The sequence below is a fragment of the Colias philodice genome, chromosome 7 (assembly GCF_061535455.1).
Source record: "Colias philodice isolate Cphi_HAF_F1 chromosome 7, ilColPhil1 Martin Lab GWU primary, whole genome shotgun sequence".
NCBI classification, from domain to species: domain Eukaryota; kingdom Metazoa; phylum Arthropoda; class Insecta; order Lepidoptera; family Pieridae; genus Colias; species Colias philodice.
The window spans coordinates 9,009,663-9,026,904 of NC_143092.1; the positions used below are offsets into that span (position 1 = coordinate 9,009,663).

At 33.3% G+C, this 17,242-nt stretch overlaps 2 protein-coding genes across 3 annotated transcripts; one reads left to right on the forward strand and one right to left on the reverse strand.

The window, feature by feature from the left end:
• Positions 1-346: 346 nt before the first annotated feature.
• LOC149487241 (uncharacterized) lies at positions 347-4,204 on the reverse strand. 2 transcript variants are annotated; one of them, XM_089697530.1, is made up of 4 exons: positions 2,435-4,204; positions 2,300-2,357; positions 2,142-2,180; positions 347-1,974 (listed from the first exon to the last, which is right to left on the reverse strand). In XM_089697530.1, exons 1-4 carry the CDS (start codon positions 3,863-3,865, stop codon positions 1,310-1,312), a joined length of 2,193 nt encoding a protein of 730 aa, XP_089553656.1. In that variant the 5' UTR covers positions 3,866-4,204; the 3' UTR covers positions 347-1,309. The 2 variants fall into 2 exon arrangements, with proteins under 2 accessions (XP_089553656.1, XP_089553655.1); XM_089697529.1 differs by having other exon boundaries at positions 2,291-2,357.
• Positions 4,205-6,935: 2,731 nt separating this feature from the next.
• Positions 6,936-16,333, forward strand: LOC149487242 (uncharacterized). The gene is made up of 8 exons (XM_089697505.1): positions 6,936-7,133; positions 7,209-7,310; positions 7,407-7,502; positions 8,048-8,260; positions 8,564-11,375; positions 13,125-13,277; positions 14,706-14,855; positions 15,194-16,333. Exons 1-8 carry the CDS (start codon positions 7,059-7,061, stop codon positions 15,379-15,381), a joined length of 3,789 nt encoding a protein of 1,262 aa, XP_089553631.1. The 5' UTR covers positions 6,936-7,058; the 3' UTR covers positions 15,382-16,333.
• The last annotated feature ends 909 nt before the right edge of the window (positions 16,334-17,242 follow it).

Genomic DNA, 17,242 nt, shown 5'->3' on the forward strand with positions numbered 1-17,242 from the left:
TAACTAGTCAAGTACAATTTGATTGTTTGTTACGATTTTACTCTATCAAGTGTCCTCCAATTTTTAATAATCCATATACCATTAGAAAACATCTTGGGCGAAACCAAGAGTAGGAAAAACTATTGTAAAGCTATATGAATATAGCTTAACAATAGATTTTCTTAAGCAGTAGGTACTTAATATACCAACAGTGGGACACCCTGTATATCAATATAGCTTAACAATAGAAGCATTTAAAAAAAAATTACTAGCAGAGCTATCAGCGCCGATAGTCAGTGTGAGACTAAATTCAGCCTAAAACGTTTGCTACGTTTTACATAAACTGGGAAATAAAGAAGTCATATAGTTTTACAAATAACATTTATTGTATACTTTCTACTACATTTCCCCCGTAATTTCCAGCAACAGTTTTATGTCGATTTATTGTTCACACCATTTTATTAAGAATTAATGTAGAAGTAAATCTAATAATATTAAAATTACAGAACGAGTTTTTTATTGGAATTGATTAGAAAATTCGGGAAATTTAGGGTCCTGCTGTGTGTGAATATCCATTTGATAAACCGCAAAGTTCTTCAGCTTGCAAATTTCGTTATGTTGATCTTTTTGAAAATTTCTTCTTGTGGAATAACGATGAAGGTCGCCATTTTAGCTTCTTTTTTTTTATTTTGAAGTTTATTGCTCCTCCAGAATGTTCAAGCATGTCTTCATGATGGTTAAAGGTAGTTCGCTTTTTAAGAATAAAACACACTCCCAAGAGATCTTATATTTGCACATAACATAAACATCAGACCTCATTCTACAAACTTTTACAATAACATGGTATTTAACACAGTCCAGTGATAAACAAATAATAATAGAACTTATAAAATGCTAGCAATGTACATTCCATCACTATAATATAATAAAAAACAAAAATTAATAATCTATTACATTAAATTTTGGAAAAATATCCTAAGTTTAAAACAGGTTTCTAAACTACCAAGTCTTTGTAAAAAGAACTTTTCACATTGTATTTACAGAATTGTTTATCTAAGTGCACCTTTGCGTGTGTTAACAATCACAAATTTCAATGTTTATTTAAAAATAAACAAAGAAAAATTATTGAACATTTGCATGTGAATGTTAGCACACTTGCTGATGCTTCCTAGATAGACCTGATAGATGTAAGTTCTATCAGTTATATAAAAAAAGTACATCAAATGCCACCATAATTCTAACATTCATAGTAAAATATGCCCAAAATAATTAAAGTATTAAAAAGAATACTTAATTTATTCAGCCAAAAATATATTTTGTAACTTTTTATTTAGTATCTGTAATTATTATAATTAGGATTCTGATTATGATATTGATTACCTCTTCGGTTGTAATCATAATCAAAATTAGGTCTATTACCTCTTGGGTTTGGATGCAGTGGTTCAGGCTGCTTCAGAGTCTTGGCCCTCGCCGCTAGCTGGGACACGAGTTGAGCCGGCGTAAGATGAGCTATAGATATCGGTGCGCTGCTGCTGCCACTGCCACTGGGGTTGAACACCGATTTAGAGCTGTACAGATCTTCCTCGATCACCTGGGTATGTACCGACGAACGGAAGTATTCTGGATCGGTAGAGGTACTTGCATCACAGAACTTAACAGTCTCCCGAATTTCACACACTTCACACACCGGTTTAAAAGTTTGCACTGAAGCTTCTTTAACATCCTTCTGCACCTTCTTCTTGGGTCTCGACACCACCTTATCCAACGATAGCGCACAAATGATAGACTCGATGATCTGCTTGTTCCGCTGAGCGACGATCGATTTTTCTGTCTTCGAAAAATAGAACTCCATTGCCGATTGCCTCTTCAAGGGGGAGCCGAACATTGGTGCGATGGATTTCTGCTCTTGACCAATGTACAAGTTGTGTATCAATAAACGGTTGGGTAATGTCAAGTTACCAAGATGGGACAAAGCTACATTACAGCGATTCAGCACTGGAAGCACAAAGTTATAATATGTTTAATTTCCACACTTACTGTACATTACTGTTTTAATACTGTTTAATACTGTTTTCATAATTTTAATACTGTTTTACATAATGGTAATATTAATAGCTTATTACAAAAATAAATCTTAAGAATTGTAAAACAAAACTACCCACCAGAAACCCTAGCCTTTGGGTCCATGTTTTGAGTAACACCTGCAATATAAAATCATTTACATAAAACAAATCGAAATCATTACATAATCGCAAAAAGAAAATGAAATACTTAAAAAAAATAAGTTTAAACACCAAACAAAAAATTGAACCTTTGTTACCCTTATTAGGTGCCAGCTTCAAATAATCTTCATGAGAAAGTTTTCCATCAGCGACCAACTGAAATTTAAATTTTGTATATACTTTTTGGTTATAATTTTTAATTCAATGTAGAGACAACAAAATAAATTAGTTACTTTTGCTAATGCGTCGTAAGGCGATGCTGGCGTTGTTTCGAGAATTTGTGAAGCTATAGGGTTGATAGGTATTGATGGTGTGGGTTGTGAAGGTGCAGGCACCATACAGGGCGCAGGTACCATTGCGGGATTCATTATCGGTGCCATTGGTGTATTAAGGGGTGCCAAGATATTTTGATTCGGAATTGGTTGAGGCAAAAGTTGGGGGTTGGTTTGTGGGGGATAATATTGCTCATTGTACCCAGTATATGCTGGCACCTGTGGATATTGGTATGAAGGGCCTCCATACTCATTACTCACAGGTGGCACATACTGTGGTTCCAGTGGCAAAGGCAAATCGGTTGATGGTTTGCTGTATTTATCAGGGTAAAGAAAATCATCCTTTTGAACACGACTTTTTGATGTAGAGCGAGATCGTGTTCTTGATCTTGTTGAAGTGTATGTTCTCTTGTAAGGCGAACGCGAACGCGATCGGCGCTCCCGACGAGGTTCTGGACTCCGATTTCTTCTCATTCGCTGTGGGCTGTGACGTGGACTCCATTGAGGTGCATGCGCAGGACGTCTTGGACTCAATCTTGGACTGCGGTGACGTGGATTGTGTGGTTCTTGGCCTCTGAATCGTGCGTCATAACGACGCTTTGAAGGAGATAAACGACGGTATCTAAACGGTGATTGTCTGAATTGCCGATTCTGAGACGAATCAAAAGTTGTCCTAAATGGTGGTTCACGACGAAATCGAGGAGACTCCCGACGATGTTTAAATGGATAATCTCCTTGGTCCCTATAAGAAAATCTATTCTTGCTTTCATGGAAATCAGGTCGTTCCCTAAAACTGCGATGTCTATCATTATCAAATTCATGTCTTCCCTTCATACTGCGATGCTTATCTTCATCAAAAACATGTTGTTCCTTAATGTCGCTGTGGAAATCTTCATTTGAATCATGTTGTTCTTTTATTCGCTTCTTCATTTCAAATTTTTCTTCTAATTTCCTCTTCTCACTGATTGATTCATCAAAGTAGTCGTCCAATTCAGTACCAGGGGGACGCAAGTCATCTGAAGATTCTAGATGTTTGGCAAGAAATTCCTTCACCTTAACTTCTTTATCCTTCCGTATAGCTTCTTGAGTTTTGCTAGGATCTCGACGGCTTCCTGGTCTGATATAATCATCTAAATGTTTATTTTCATACGGACTATCTCTGGATCCACGCCTTGAATTTCTTTCTTCATTTACGATCAGTTCGCGCAAATCACTGACGCTGTTGACTGCTTCCTCGTCGATGCGTCCTCTAGACCGTCGTTTTTCCTCGTTGTTCCAACTATCGATCACACTAAGACCATCCATGAAATCTTCTTTATTAAAATCATCAAAAAAATCACTTGGAATGTCCTCCCCTTCGGAAGATCCCTTTTTTGACTCCTCCTTGGACATTTTAAACACAACGGCAAACCACGATTTCGAAGAAGGTACACGTAAATCGTAAGGTACAACCGGTAATAAATCACACTTAAATTTCTATCAAAGCCCAAAGGTTATAAAAACCCAAGAAACATACAAATCATACAAAATTAGGAGTTAAGAGTATTATAATTACAAGTATTACGTATACACGCTTGAAAACATAACTAGTCATTAAAACAAAGCATTTCTTAACTTCTGTATAACTTAAATATCATAGAATTTGTTGGTATCCAAATAAAATCATCCACAGTTTTCGATTTATCACAAGCAGCGTCGTTTTCGTCGTTTTTGACATTTGTCATTAAACCATATTACCATATTCTCAGACCATATTACTTTACTTGCTCTGTGTCATTAAACCATAGCAAGAAGCTTATATCTTAAAGTATAAACAGACGTTCGAACTGGTGCGACCGGACCACCGTACTCGTGCGGTGCGATCGACTCGCCACACGACCGCACCGCACCTAGGGTTGCCAGTATTTGATTTAAGGGTTAACAGCATCAAAAATGCGAGTTTTAGTTATTTTTTACGGGAGACAATTAAAACAGCAATGTTAAATAGAGAAAATTTATTTTTGGCATTTATATTTGCTGTTGGAAGAAACAGCTTTTAATAGCTCTTCATTTTCTAAAGCGAATGTATAAAAATCTTTGCACGATAATTTAAAATTACATTTAATTAATTTGCAGCTTCGCTTTTACAGTTTCAATATGAATATTCAATCGGTTTCGGCTATCCGTCCAGGCATTGCCGCACAAAGAAAATATTCTTTGTTTAAAAAATTACGATTAAATTTACGATTTTTAAAAAAACATTTAAAATATGTATTGGAATTTTCGCGGCCGACTAAGATAAATAAATTCGTATAAAAAAATAGATACACTAGATAATTTATTATGTTGCTAATATATGAAGTGATTAAAGGCGCAAATTATCCCTTTTTGAAATTTTCGATATTGTCGATAGAGGCGAAAGTATTGTAATTTTTACTGATTTTCGTTTTTATTTTTTTATATTATATGCAGGCGTTAGTAGAAGCTCTGTTTAGTACCAAAAGAAACCTTGAACTGAGTTCTACATGTAACAAAAATAACACATTCTAGCCACGAAGTTATTACAAGATATAGATTTTCAAAGAATGTCAGGGTTGCCCCTAGTAAACAAAATTATATACACCACTAGTTTTTAATCAGTACAAAAACTTTAATGACATATTAGCGAATACATTATTATCATATGTATGATGTAAGAATTACATAATATCGATAAATAGCAAAGATATAACCATTTGTTTATTTAAGAGAGTCTCACTAAAATCATAGACACATTATTGCAGAGTTCATTGACTTATTCGTTGATAGTATTACCTAACCTTGGACAATAAAATGAAACAAGACATGTAGGTAGTTACTAACTTTATTTAGTTTAATTCCTAAATTCAAATCTCCCCTTCATAGGTACTTCATCAATTTGGTACGGACCGCACCGTGACCTTGGTGCGCTCCGGACCATATTCGATCATGTGTACAGTGGTCCGCCGGACATAATTATTATTATTGACGGTACGGTTGGTTCGATGGTTTTTTCTTCCGAACTTGGTGCGGAACGTACCAAATTCGCGCGTGTGGACGGGCGATCGCACCGGACAGCGCTTAAGTCATAGACTATATACTTATTACAGCTTGAGTCACAGTTCTACCGCCAAACAAACGAAATTTTAGAACTCTACAAAGATTTATGATATGACTGTATATGTCTGAATGAATCCCTGTCTTTTAAATATAATTTTGCCCATTCTTTTCTCTTCGTTTTCTTCTTTTCAATGGTTGTAACTTGTACTTGTACCAAAAGAAGCCTTGAACTGAGGTCTACATGTGAAAAAAATACAACATTCTAACCACGAATTTATTACGAGAAATAGATTTTCAAAGAATTCGGTTTGACTTTTAATGAGATTACTATGATCAATGCTCGAAATATTCACAAAAAAAGGAGATTAATTTGTATTAATTTGATATTATTGAATTGTCTTATAAATCTAAGATATTTTTTTTGTTCAGTTAATTTATTACATATAAGGATTAAGTACCTACCTATAATAATATATTGAAATATCGACTATAACTAACGACTAAAACATAAACAAAAACTTGGTAATAGATAGATGATATATATAATTTTGTTTACTAGGGACAACCCTGACATTATTTGAAAATCTATATCTCGTAATAACTTCGTGGCTAGAATGTGGTATTTTTGTCACATGTAGAACTCAGTTCAAGGTTTCTTTTGGTACTAAACAGAGCTTCTACTAACGCCTGCATATAATATAAAAAAATAAAAACGAAAATCAGTAAAAATTACAATACTTTCGCCTCTATCGACAATATCGAAAATTTCAAAAAGGGATAATTTGCGCCTTTAATCACTTCATATATTAGCAACATAATAAATTATCTAGTGTATCTATTTTTTTATACGAATTTATTTATCTTAGTCGGCCGCGAAAATTCCAATACATATTTTAAATGTTTTTTTAAAAATCGTAAATTTAATCGTAATTTTTTAAACAAAGAATATTTTCTTTGTGCGGCAATGCCTGGACGGATAGCCGAAACCGATTGAATATTCATATTGAAACTGTAAAAGCGAAGCTGCAAATTAATTAAATGTAATTTTAAATTATCGTGCAAAGATTTTTATACATTCGCTTTAGAAAATGAAGAGCTATTAAAAGCTGTTTCTTCCAACAGCAAATATAAATGCCAAAAATAAATTTTCTCTATTTAACATTGCTGTTTTAATTGTCTCCCGTAAAAAATAACTAAAACTCGCATTTTTGATGCTGTTAACCCTTAAATCAAATACTGGCAACCCTAGGTGCGGTGCGGTCGTGTGGCGAGTCGATCGCACCGCACGAGTACGGTGGTCCGGTCGCACCAGTTCGAACGTCTGTTTATACTTTAACACATTATCTCTATAGTCTATGCCAAAACTTCACATTATAATAAACCTCTTTAGTCTTTGCTTCACAACAAACATAGTAATGTCAGATGCATAATGTCTATGTCCTAAAAATTTCGCCGAAACCTTGATGCTCAATTATTAATATGTTTATTTCAATTTAACAGGAAACTGCTTCCAAATTTATTTGGAACAATGGAGCTAACTCAGAGATTAGAATGCACACAAGAATTATTTTCAAATCAATCAGAAAGACTATGTCCAGAGCAGGTAAAACTTATTCTGAATCTTGAGTTGGAGGTAAATAAACCACATTAAGTGTTACTCTAATGAACTTTTTTATAGATTGGATTCATAGGGATATGTGGAACAAAATACCCCGTGAAAAAAGGACCAAACAAAATCGGCAGAGATCCACAAACATGTAATATAGTTTTAAATCTGAATGTAAGTAATTACCAATTGTTTTCAATATGTTTCAAAAAACGTGCAATATTTGCATGGAAAATAGCTTTTGCATAAAATATTCTATTTTATTTTCAGTCCATTTCACGTCAACATGCAGTGTTGAATGTTTTAAGTAACAATGAATACATGCTCATGGACCTGGACTCTGCAAATAAAACAAAACTACAAGATGTAAGAGTACTAATTTTCTTTATTTTTATGTTGTGATTTATGTACACAAAATTTTGTAAAATATTTTAGAATTCTGTGATATATTTGCGCGCCTCATTTAGAAAAACACATATGTAAAAGTTCTTAACTTCTGAATTAGGTATACAATTTACTGGGCTTCAAGATCTTTTGTTTTTTTCAATATGGCACTTAAATGGCAATTGAAGCATCTAATGAAATTATATTTGGTATTTTATATATTATGTATTTGCATATGGAATTTTACAAGGAAAATTACATTTTAATAATAAATATCATTGACCTAGAGGCTATCATCACATGTCACATGCAATCAAATTATATATTTACAAAATATGTTGTATCATTATTTAGAATTTTTGATTGATTTCCATTACACACTATGTGACTTCGAAATTTAAACTATTATATGAATGCAGAGCTACCTGTTTTATTATTTGAAATACACTAAGAATTATACTAGACATACATATTTATGTATGTCTAGTAATGATATTTGTCACATTAAACCTTTTAATACTTTTCAGAAAACTCTAAAGCCATACATACCTCATCCTATAAAAAGCGGCGATACCATACAGTTTGGTCAAGTATTTGGTATCTTCAGATTGCTTGAAGAAGAAACAGACCTGCCGATGACACAAGCGCTCGACATCCCTGACACACCTGTAGCAAACAGATTTGTGTCCAGGATACATCAAGTTACAACTGTGCCTGAGTCTCCTGATGCCAGCGATAAGGTAAAACTTTTAAAAATAGAGTTTTTTAATAGAAGAAGTTTTATATGCCAAGATGATTTAGTTTAAAAAATGTGTTAATTTATTTCACACTTGTTGCCCTAGCAGACAGTGTTCTGCCTTATTCTCCTTTTTCGTGTTTTCTCTCTATAAGAAGCTTCCTTGTACCTTAACAAAAACAAAAAAAAAAGTAATTGAATTGGTGAAGACTCAAGTTTTATACTTTGCAACATATTTGCCAATTTATTCTATTATATAGATCATACTAAGATTGACTAAAATATTTAAAGGTGCATTATTTTACAGGATGACTCATTTATAGCTCCATCACAACCAAAGCAGAAAAATGCATTTAAAAGTCCTAATACTAATTACATTAAAACATCAGGAAAAACTATTTCAATACAACCTGTTGGACAAAAAAAGATTGATAATGTGTATTGGAATTCATCCAAAAAATCCGACTCATTTAACTTACATAATAATTCGAGTAGCATCAATGAGTCATTGATTTCTGTGAAATCAAGTGATACAAGTGATGTAAATAATATTCATGAGCAGGATACACAAGTTCCTAATCAGTTCTGTAATATTAGTAATAATGAATCTATTTTCGATGCTGCTACACAAATACCTGATATTGAAACAGAAAAACCGAGTTCACCTAATATTTATAGTATGGAAACACAAGTACCTATTAAAGATTGTGAAGATAAAAACAATGAAAATCACATAGACTCTATAATTGATGATAAAGAAAACGATGTTAGTATATTCAATGCTGAAACACAACAATGTGAATTTAAAACACCCACAAGTAATCAGGTTATCAATAAAGTTGATGTGAAAGACAAATCACATAGTTCAGATGATATAATACTATTTGATGAAATCGATAGTCAGGCTCTTGATGATAACTTTGAATCTCAAGCTATATTACCACCAAGTCCAATATTTAACAAGTCTAATAATTCGAGTTCAAGTAAAAACACAAGTCTTGAAAAGAAAGCAGAAAATGAAGTAGAAGAACAAAAAATTTTGAAGATTAAAAGTCCTCTACCAGATTCACCAAAAATCGATGATTTTGACTGCTTGCCTACACAAATAATACTGAAAAAGACTATTGAAAATCCATTGGAAAATGATGATATTGATATGTTACCAACTCAGAAAATATTAGAAAAGGAAAATGATGATGATGTCACAGATTGTGAAGACGAAATTGAAGTGCCTAAAGAGCGTTCGAAAACCGCGGAAGATGAAGATATAACAGATTTTGAGGATAATTTGGATGATGAAAAAATTGCCCCAAATAAGGAATTAAACTTTGAAGAATTAGCCACGCAAATTATAGAGGAAGATGTTCCAAAAAATAAAGAAATTATAGGAAATTCCACAAATTGTAATTTTGAAGACATGCTAACACAGATTATTCCAGAAGAAAATGTTCCTGACAAATCCAATGCGATCATAAATTTAGAAGATATGCCAACACAGGTACCAGCAGAATTACCAAAAGCTGAAAATAAAATTTTAAAACAAATAAGCATAAGAGATTTCACAAATTTTAAAGTTCCTGTAATGTCACCAAAAGCGCAAAAGAAAAAAGGCATTTCAAAAGTGGAATCGCCAAATAAGGTGACGCCAAAAAATGATATTAAACTTACTTCTTCGAGTACAACAGTAGATGATGGTGATTCTAATTATTATGCGGCTACTCAAGAACTGTTTGATGACCTGTGCACCCAGAAGGAAACTTCAGAAATTTCTGGACAAGGAACAGAGAGGCAACTTACGAAAGATAATGATCTGAACATTTCACTAAATAGTACTGAGGAAGAGGATAAAATAGAACAGTTTGTTTCTTCTCTGTCGAGACAACAGATAAGAGAGGTTGTTGGGGTGGAAAATAACGAAATACGAAACAAAATTTCGTTACTCAAGAGAATACCCAGTGATAGTTCTGATATGGAAGTTACTCCTAGAAAAATTACTTCATTACAATTTATGGAAATTGATTTACCCAATAGCCAAGAAATAAAAACTAGTGTAACATTACAATCAAAAGCCACGGTTACGGACTCCTCCAGCGATTCAGATACTGACAAAGATACGAAACAAAATACTCCTTTAGTGTTCAAATCGAAAAAAAGAATACCAAAAGAAGCTAAAATAGATTTAACTAAAAAATTCGATACATCACATTTACCTTCCAGGATAATAACGCGCGTGCGAAAACCTACAGAAAAAGTTTTAAATGGCAACCAGTCCAATATTTCAAAATCTATTTTAAAATCAAAGATCATAATGGACCAAGAAGATGGTATAAACACAGATATAATTAATGAAAACCTTGCCAGACTTAAAAGTGAAAAATCTAAAAACATAGAAAGTGAAAGTTCTAAAACAAGCAAAGAAGCAAAGTCGGGAAATAAAACTGAACCTCAGAAAACTCAAATCAAAGAAACACCAGCTGTAACCGCGAAAGAGCCCAGCAAAGATATTAAAATAGACAACAATAAGAAACAAGAAAATGTTGATTCAAACATAATTAAAGATGATAAAGGTTCGAGAAAAACTCGCAGCAGTAATAAGAACCTTAGTAATACTCAAATAAATGAAAGCAGTGTTAATAAAAGTAATTCAGATTCAATAACTGAGGATAGCCGTGAAACGCGAAGCCGTAGAAAGACAAATACAACTGTTAGCAAAAGATCCATGGCTATAGAAATCGAACCATTGCCAGCAAAACGTACACGAAATAAACGTGTCATTGAAATAATAGATTCATCACCAGAAAAAGAAGTAAGGCGAAGTAGACGAACGAAATCAAATATGGAAGAAAATAACAAATCGAAAAATACAAGCAGCTCTATTCAACATGAAAAAAGCACTGTTTATGATATATCGTCAGGGTCAGATGTGGCTTCGCCTAGATTAAAAAGGTCAGCGTCAAAGGACTTTTTGTTGCCACCTAGAAAAAGGGGTAGACCACCAAGACCTGCGACTGCATTGGGAATCGGTTTGAGGGCAACACCGGCCAGAAAACTCAAAACGCAACATGTTTTGTTAACAGCCTTTCCGAATGAGGAAGTTAAAACCAAATTGGAAGAGTTAGGTAAGCATTTTGAGATTTATATTGGGGCTAAAATGTTAAAATTTTCTTAAGTTAAGGTCAGGTGGGGTAAGAGGAACATATTTCATTTCCAGTAAAATATTTTGACTGCTAGGAACAACAGTTATAGCTTTTTAAGATCTTTGAAACACACAGAACTTACCTTTATGTATTAGCTTCCCGTAGGCTAAATGTCATTACTCTAATAACAGTTCTTACAAAGATATTGACATTAATGTCAAGATTGAGTAATCGTTCCTCTTCCCCTTTACATGGGGTAAGAGGGACAGTCATTGTATTTCCTAAGATTGGAGTTTAAATTAAAATATTCGTTGCTAAATGTTCGATAATTTATAGGTAGAATGTCTTTGGTCAATATTAGATCTTAATTTCGATGAAATAAGGTATAATTTGGAATAAAAAAGAAGAATACATCAATTCGGGGTAAGAGGGACATACAGGTTCGATCAGGGGTGGCAAACTAAAAAGAAGTTGACTAGTTATAATTCTATTTTTATTTAATCATACATAGTAATGGTAAACAGTCTGTCCCTAACTAGTTTTCCTAGTTAGTTACTCTTTAAAAATAACAATGGCACTATGTGATGAAATCAATATTGCGAATCAGTATTTTAATTCATCTATTAAGAACCTTCTCCTTTTTAAGAAGTCAGTTAAAAATATAAATGATCTTCTTGATCCAAAAGAAATTCTTTGGAATTTCTGGAATTTTGAGACAGGCGAACTTAGCGAAACTTGGCGAATAGTGGTGCTTGCATCACTGTATTCCAGTTTGGTGGTGAGATGAGGCCCTGAAGTAATTACTGGCACAGGAGGCATAATACCGTAGTCCTTTAGGCCGGCAACGCACTTGTGACTCCTCTGGAGTTGCGAATGTCCATGGGCGGCGGAAATCGCTTAACATCAGGTGATCCGTATGCTCGTTTGCCCGCCTATTAAATTAAAAAAAAAATATAAAAAAACACTTGAGCGAGAAATTTTTAGTTATAATTTAAAATTGTAATAGGTACAGAACAGTCAGTCACTTCTTTTCATTTTATCCACATATAATTATAAATTAATCAAAATGTTGGTCACCCCTCACACGGGGGAAGAGAAACATATGTTCCTCTTTCACCGTCAATAGTGAGCCTCTTACCCCAGCTATTGTTTTTGAAGTCTAGGATTTTCAAGTGAAAGAAACTCACAATATTTAGTTGTTTCTTAACTAAAATGATTAATAAAAGAAATACTTACAGTTTTCTCCGTGTATCAGTATATTTAAAATATTTCTAGCACACTTTTATCACTAAAATATGGGTTCGCAAAAAAACGAGCCAACTTGGTGTTAGTCGAATTCGCAACTGTCAAATTTGTTTACATTTTTTGTGATGTCTGTGCTACGTAGCGACATCTACTCAAAACCGCTCAAACTAATTCGCCTTCACTTTTTTATCGACGGAAAGTACATAGTCATAAACGCTTCGGTTTACTAGTTATGGTCTCTAGGCCCTCTTCCCCCAGTGACCCTCTTACCCCACCTGACTTTATTTGAATTTTGGTAGCTATAAATTTATTTGAGATCTATTTGCAAAACTCTTTGTGTTGCTCTAAATGTAATTGCTTTGATTTTTGCCTTGGAAAAATTTTTTTTTTCAACTGTTTTCATTTTTGCTTTGAAAAAATATTATTTTTTCTTTCAACTGTTTTTACCTACACGCTTTTTTAACTACTTTTCGTGTTATGTTCCAGGAGCAGTTATTGTTACAGATGTAAAGAAATGTACAGTTGTACTGATGTTGAAAATAAAGAGGACATTTAAGTTTTTGTGTGCAGTGGGACTGGGAAAACCCATTGTGGGCCAGCAGTGGGTTCAAGCGTGTGTTGATAATAAAGTTATTGTTGGTATGTATTTTTATCCTTTTTTAATATATTTTAACTAGCTTTCACCCGCGGCTACGCTTGCGTTTTCAAAGTAAATCCCCATAGTTCCCGTTCCCGTGGGATTTTCGGGATAAAACTTTCCTCTGTGTTAATCCAAGTTAACCTTTATATGTGTGCTAAATTTCATCAATTGGTTATTAAATGAGCAATGAACTATGATTTTTAAATGATAGAAAATCCTAAGTTGGTCATATTTACAAAAAAATATTTCCCAAAAATATTTTTTATACTGGCTGCTATTATTATAAGGAATATGATTCCATCATTATATTAACATTATTATTCTACGATTGTATAATCGGAAACTCTGTTAAAAAGATAACGCTAATGTTTTGAATTGTAATATTATTATCACCACAACAATATAATTTTAGCATTGCATATATGTAATAATTATACATTTAATAACTTTCCGGTGTTCCCTCTTATCAGACTATGCGAGTGACATCATTATTATTTACTAGCGGTCCGCCCCGGCTTCGCCCGTGATACATATTTCGCAATAAAGGGTAGCCTATGTTCTTTCTCAGGGTCTAAAGATTATGTGCCAAATTTCATCAAAATTGGTCCAGTAGTTTATGCGTGAAAACCATACATACATACATACAAACCTTTCCTCTTTATAATATTATAGTATAAATTAATAATATGCCTTACAATTGGTGAAATTGATTTCAAAATCCTTCTTGTAATAATATATCAAGTATGAAAAATCTACTTTTTACATATCTGTCATATTGTTTTATTTATTAGATATTTATTGGTTAAGTGAAAAGTTTCAAGCGCGCTTTTGTATGATGTATTTACCAATAATTACCGCTTCCTTGTGACAGTGGTTAACGCGTGAGCGTAGAACGTATGGTTCCTGGGTTCGATTCCCAGTGGAGACGAAGAAAGAAGATGAAAGTCTCAGTCTCACTTACTTGTCCCTAAGAGCTATTACGCACTGTCGACCAGTCGCCGGCGACTGGACTTACTCCTGGACGACTGACGACTAAGTGCGCAAGCCCCTATTTAAACTATAGTAAGTCACAGTCGCCGGCGACTGAGTCGCCAGCGACTGGTCGACAGTGCGTAATAGCTCTAAAGAAAATCGATCAGTGTAACAGATGCATGCATCTGCCCTTTACTCCACTAGGGAATACGGGACTTCACTTTATAATGAAAAAAAAACATATACATATATTAAAAACTAGAGGTCCGCCCCGGCTTCGCCCGTGGTACATATTTCGCAATAAAAGGTAGCCTATGTCCTTTCTCGGGTATCAAAATATCTCTATACCAAATTTCATGCAAATTGGTTCAGTAGTTTAGGCGTGATTGGATAACAGACAGACAGAGTTACTTTCGCATTTATAATATTAGTATGGATTAATATTGTTATTTCAGACCCCTGGCTATACCTATTATGCGATGAAGAAATGGAAGAAAGATTTCACTTCAGCCTGCAAAGGACTCTAGTAAGCAAAAGGAATTTCTTAAAGGGCTACAACATAACATCGACGCCTAGTGCTCAGCCCCCTGAAGCGGAAATGAAATGTAAGTATAAACGTTATAATTATATTTTTGGAGATTTTAAATGCAATATTTTTGTAATCTATGCCAGATTTTTTTATAAATTAAAAGTTGAAAACTCGATATCATTCAAGATTTTTTAATTTTTTTTTATATCTCAAATTAAAGAAATAATTAAAAAGAAATATAAGTTTTGGAAATTATAAAAATTGGTGCGATTAACCGCTTTTGAATTCAGCATATCATATCTACAGTTTTTTTTTCATAAGCCAAAATACATCAAAGAAAACCCAGAAATTTTTATTTGTTCCAATATTCTTAATTATTCTCAAATATTTATTCATAATTTATTAACATTACAGTAATAGTCCAATGTTCCGGAGGTCAGTGGAAAGAAGGCGGGTCCAACTGGGTTGTGGTGTCATCCCGGAACGATAAACATCTGTGGCCGGATCTATTGAAAATGGGCGCCATTATTGTTTCCACGGAATTCATTCTAGGTGGCGTAATGTTGCAGAAATTAGAAGTCGACAGATATAGATTGGCCTAACGTTTTGGGAATATTTCGTGTACATAAAAATGTTAGTTATACATATATGTTTTTTTTAATGTAAATGTGTTGTTTTTTGTCTTACAAAATGATTGTGCGGTTTGGAATTTTTGCAGAGACATTTTAATTATCCCTCTGTTAATTTATCTTGGCTTTATTATTATCAATAATTTAATCAGAATTTAAAAAAAAGGAATCAGTTGTGAAATATCTGGTCCATACTCCATCTGGGGTTTCTAGAATCGATCGTGTGATATGAGAAATTAAAAACATTCAATCAAGGGCTTATCATATTGTTATTCCATAATGAACTAAAGGGACGCAAGACAGTTTTTACTTTTAGTGCCTATACTTGTAAATAAGTGGAATGATAACTTATACAAATTAAATTTCACAACTGTTTTCTTTACGAGAAAGATTTCTCGTGTTAAATTCAAATCCAAAATGTATAAATGAATCTTTTAATATTTTAGTTTAGCTTTATATTAAGCTTAGGCACATGCATTTACACATCATATTATTACAAAAAAAAAATAATAATAATATTGGCTGGAGTCAGATCAATGTAACTGTTATAATTGCTTAATTAAGAAATCCTTCAAGTACAAAATGATATATTTCAGAAGTTTATTATAATTTTCATTCTAGAAATATATATTTTTTTATCTTTTACCAAATACGTTTGGAATCAAAGATTACAATTCCAGTGCTATAGTTAGTATAAAAGTAATGTTATTTGACAATTAAGTAGCTTTAAGAATTTCTATTAACCAACCCACCATAAGCACTATATTATTATACAAAAATATGAATCATCACATAGTAACGAAAAATTGTTTTATTAAAATTTATAAAAATTGTAATATCTTTATGTATTAAAAATATTGTATAAATGAAACTTCAGTTATTAATGATTACTTATTACTATTTTACGAATTGTATAATTTCAAATAATTTGGCTTAGTTTTAACAATGTTTTTAAATATTTTATGTTATTGTAATTATAATTAATAAATGAGTTTTTATAAAAAAAAAGTGTTTTCTTTTACCATTCGTTTACCTTCCTTCGAAAAAATTGCATGATTTGAGGTGATCACACGTTGCATTTACATCAAACCAGCGAAAGTTCATTCTAACCACACTATGTTAAATTATTTTAGTGTAAACAGGCGTAGAGCATTCTTTCGTTGCTCTAAGTGCGTTCGAAAAGAAAGAAGAAATAAGAAAAGAAGAAATATATGCAATGTTATAATACTGAACAACACGGCATACGATTTTTCGTTTACACTAAAAGAACCCAAAAAATACTCTAGCTCTAGGTCTTGTTCGTTTGTGAACTTATCACATTTATTCTTATTCACACTTATCCGTGCTGAATGCTTTTTACGATACAAACAAAACGAATTTTGAAATTCTTGGAAACTCGCACACTTACCCGCATCGAATTGTCCGAATCTGGAAGAACCCCAGAATTTCGGAGACGTCATCCGCAGGTTCGAATGGTTCAACTAGGGCAACCTAGTTGAATCATTCAAGGTGCGAGGTTTAATAAAATTAATTCGTTTCGTTCGACGATTTCAGCTCCGCACTTATGATAAGTGTGCGTTCACCTTTAGAATGTATAGCATGCCTTTTTTTTATAGTGGGGAAATGAGGAAATCTTCCAAAGATACCCACGGCCCCCGGGGAAGGAGCCGTGGGTTATGTCGGATTCTTACCGACTAAAACCCCACTGTGTTCCGACGAGCCGCTTTAATGATGGGGCCGCGGGTATTTGTTAGAATTCTTCCGCGACCATGTATAGCATGCCTAAAACTTACTGGCGATGAATTTTGATAATACTCGGGAGTGATGTAGCTTA

Coding starts and splice junctions, on each gene's coding strand:
- LOC149487241 (XM_089697529.1), bottom strand. CDS start 3,865: ATGTCCAAGGAGGAGTCAAAAAAGGGATCTTCCGAAGGGGAGGACATT. Junction 2,358..2,434: donor CTTACGACGCATTAGCAAAA/GTAACTAATTTA, acceptor TTTAAATTTCAG/TTGGTCGCTGATGGAAAACT. Junction 1,975..2,141: donor CCCAAAGGCTAGGGTTTCTG/GTGGGTAGTTTT, acceptor TTGTGCTTCCAG/TGCTGAATCGCTGTAATGTA.
- LOC149487242 (XM_089697505.1), top strand. CDS start 7,059: ATGGAGCTAACTCAGAGATTAGAATGCACACAAGAATTATTTTCAAAT. Junction 7,134..7,208: donor AAAGACTATGTCCAGAGCAG/GTAAAACTTATT, acceptor ACTTTTTTATAG/ATTGGATTCATAGGGATATG. Junction 13,278..14,705: donor TGATAATAAAGTTATTGTTG/GTATGTATTTTT, acceptor TTGTTATTTCAG/ACCCCTGGCTATACCTATTA.